Source organism: Octopus sinensis, linkage group LG9, assembly GCF_006345805.1.
Source record: "Octopus sinensis linkage group LG9, ASM634580v1, whole genome shotgun sequence".
Lineage (NCBI taxonomy): Eukaryota > Metazoa > Mollusca > Cephalopoda > Octopoda > Octopodidae > Octopus > Octopus sinensis.
Genome location: NC_043005.1, coordinates 7,458,821 through 7,461,320, shown reverse-complemented (window position 1 = coordinate 7,461,320; position 2,500 = coordinate 7,458,821). Strand labels below are relative to the sequence as shown.

The following is a 2,500-nucleotide window of genomic DNA, read 5'->3' as shown; positions in this document are numbered from 1 at the left end:
GTAGTGGTGGTGGTTGTTGTTGTTGTTGTTGTTTCTCTACACTTACTTCTAATGCAATCCAACACAGTGATTGGTGTTGATGATATTAATGCTGTTGTTTTATGTGTGGCTACAGTAGTGTGGTACTGCTGTTTTTCTGTTGTTATTGTTGCTGCTGTTGTTTTGTTGTGAAGATCAGCTTTGATCAAACAATCTATGGTACATAGGCAGAGTGTCGACCAGCAAGGTACTATCTAAAACTTTACATTTTCCAGAAACACTTACTATTACCTATTAGGTAGGGGTACACTGCGTACTCCCATATGAAATGAGGTACCTTGCTCCAGTTTGGTTACATAGAATTTTCTCCACTGCATTTTCTCAGAGTTTAGTATGGTGATTGTTGTGCTAATTGCTGTTCTTATCTCTGGGATATCCCTGATCAAGTAGACATATGAAGACACAGCCTCCAGCTGTGAACATCAGCATCATTTTATTTTTAATTTACTGCCTCTAAAACTACATGACCTAATGTTTTTGTAACAAGTGTATGTTACTGATAGATGTAAAAGATGCACTGATAATTAGTTTTGATATCAGACTAATTAAAACTTCATGAGACAGTGTGAAATGCATCAAATTAGTTTACAGAAGGAACAAAGTTATTTCTTATAAATTTTATTTCTCTGTCACAATTCGTCATTAGAAACAGTACGCAGAGGCTGTAGCAGTCAGCGTTTTACAGTAGTAAGAGGATGTTAGTAACGACATACTTTTGGTAATGTTTGTCTCAGATGTAAGTGCTAGAAAGAGATAGACATATTCATTCACTGAACTACCAGACAAAATAGAGGCGTGTTCTTCTGGCAAGGTGCAAGGTGAGAGATGTTAACTTTGTCAGTCATGTGAAAGAGAGAGAGAGAGAGAGAGAGTGTGTGTGTGTGTCCTTAGCAAAGGTATCGAATAAAAAAGAGAGAAAGAACTCCATTTGGTTTCTGTTCTTATACATGTTTGAAAGCTGGAAGAAGGTCAGCAGAACAAAAGAAGGTGAATGCATTTATCTTTATTGAACTGAATCTAACCTAAGATGTTCTGTTAAAGAGTAGGGCTTGTCTAAGTTAAACAAAGTATGATAGCTAACTATCATCAATTTCCAAGTACAAGTGCCAAGAATAATGGAAAAACTTTACAGAAAAATCTAGGCTGAAGTTTTGATTCCTGGCTAAGAGTCCAGGAAATAAACCATTTTATCTTCATTCATTTTTAAGTCTATATGGAATAAATAAAGAGGATATTCGAAGATTTGTAAACTAGAAGGAATAATCAGTTTAGCAATGTCTGATGTCTGTTCTGATGTTCTGTGGTCTTTTTAGCAAAACACATAGTTACTTGTAATGTAATTATAAAGTAATTTGATTAAATAGTGCACATTTATTATATTTTTCAGAATGCCACCAACCTACAGTGTGCTTTCTGGGATGAAACACCTGGACAGACTCCTCATTGGTCTACAAAAGGCTGTGATACTTCTGACTATATACCAGGAGAGAAAGTACTTTGCTCTTGTAACCATCTTACAAGTTTTGCACTACTAATGGTTGGTAACAATATGACAAATTGTAAATTACTTGTAATTTTGCAGCTATGCCTACCTCCACACCTACAAAATTTTATTTTGGTATCTTAGTAAATATATTGGGTTCATGTATTGTAAAGAATCACTGTTGCCCTTGTTGCAATTAGTCATTTATCAGCATAAGTGATGAGTGATACTCATTAGATATGTCAAGTTACTATTCTCAATGCAATGCATGAGAACTTCTCCAACATTCAAACCAGAGAGAGATCTACAAAGTCATCTCTTCAAGTTTCAAAATCTTCTATTGTGTTGAGAGCACGTGAATAGAAGTCAAACTGGCTGAGATATATTTAAGATATAATAAATCCCTACTGCACACTAAGGATAGTTACTGCTCAGATGTTAAATATCTGATCTCTTTGTATTTCAACATCTCTTAAGCATGGGATTTCTCCATTCAAAACTTTCACGACAGTAATGCAAATGAACTATATTTGTCCATTACACAACATACCTGTTATCTACAATAATAAAATGTACCTCTAAGCACCAAGGTCTGATGGTGCAAGGATTACCATTAGTGTCCTGGTGTCAAGTGAATAAGAAATAACTACTTTCTAGATAAGAAATACTTTCAATTAATTTGAACTCAACACCTATAGACTAGTGGTATAATTCTGCATCTACAACATGTATACTCCAGTAATAGGAAGACTGTTGAATTTTATATACTCTTTACTCTTTTTACTCTTTTACTTGTTTCAGTCATTTGACTGCAGCCATGCTGGAGCACCGCCTTTAATCGATAACTTGACCCCGGGACTTATTCTTTTGTAAGCCCAGTACTTATTCTATCGGTCTCTTTTGCTGAACCGCTAAGTAACGAGGACATAAACACACCAGCATCGGTTGTCAAGCAATGCTAGGGGGACAAACACAGAC

The 2,500-nt window shown here is 35.5% G+C and overlaps 1 protein-coding gene across 9 annotated transcripts in view; it reads left to right on the top strand.

Annotated features, from left to right (window-relative positions):
- Nucleotides 1–2,500, top strand: part of LOC115215648 (adhesion G-protein coupled receptor G6-like) — a 124,721-nt gene that overhangs the window by 108,408 nt on the left and 13,813 nt on the right. For all 9 annotated transcript variants that reach the window (XM_036505744.1, XM_036505745.1, XM_036505746.1 and 6 more), the window contains one exon: nucleotides 1,427–1,576. In XM_036505744.1, the coding sequence (XP_036361637.1) occupies nucleotides 1,427–1,576 (150 nt within the window). The remainder of the gene's footprint in view (nucleotides 1–1,426; nucleotides 1,577–2,500) is intronic.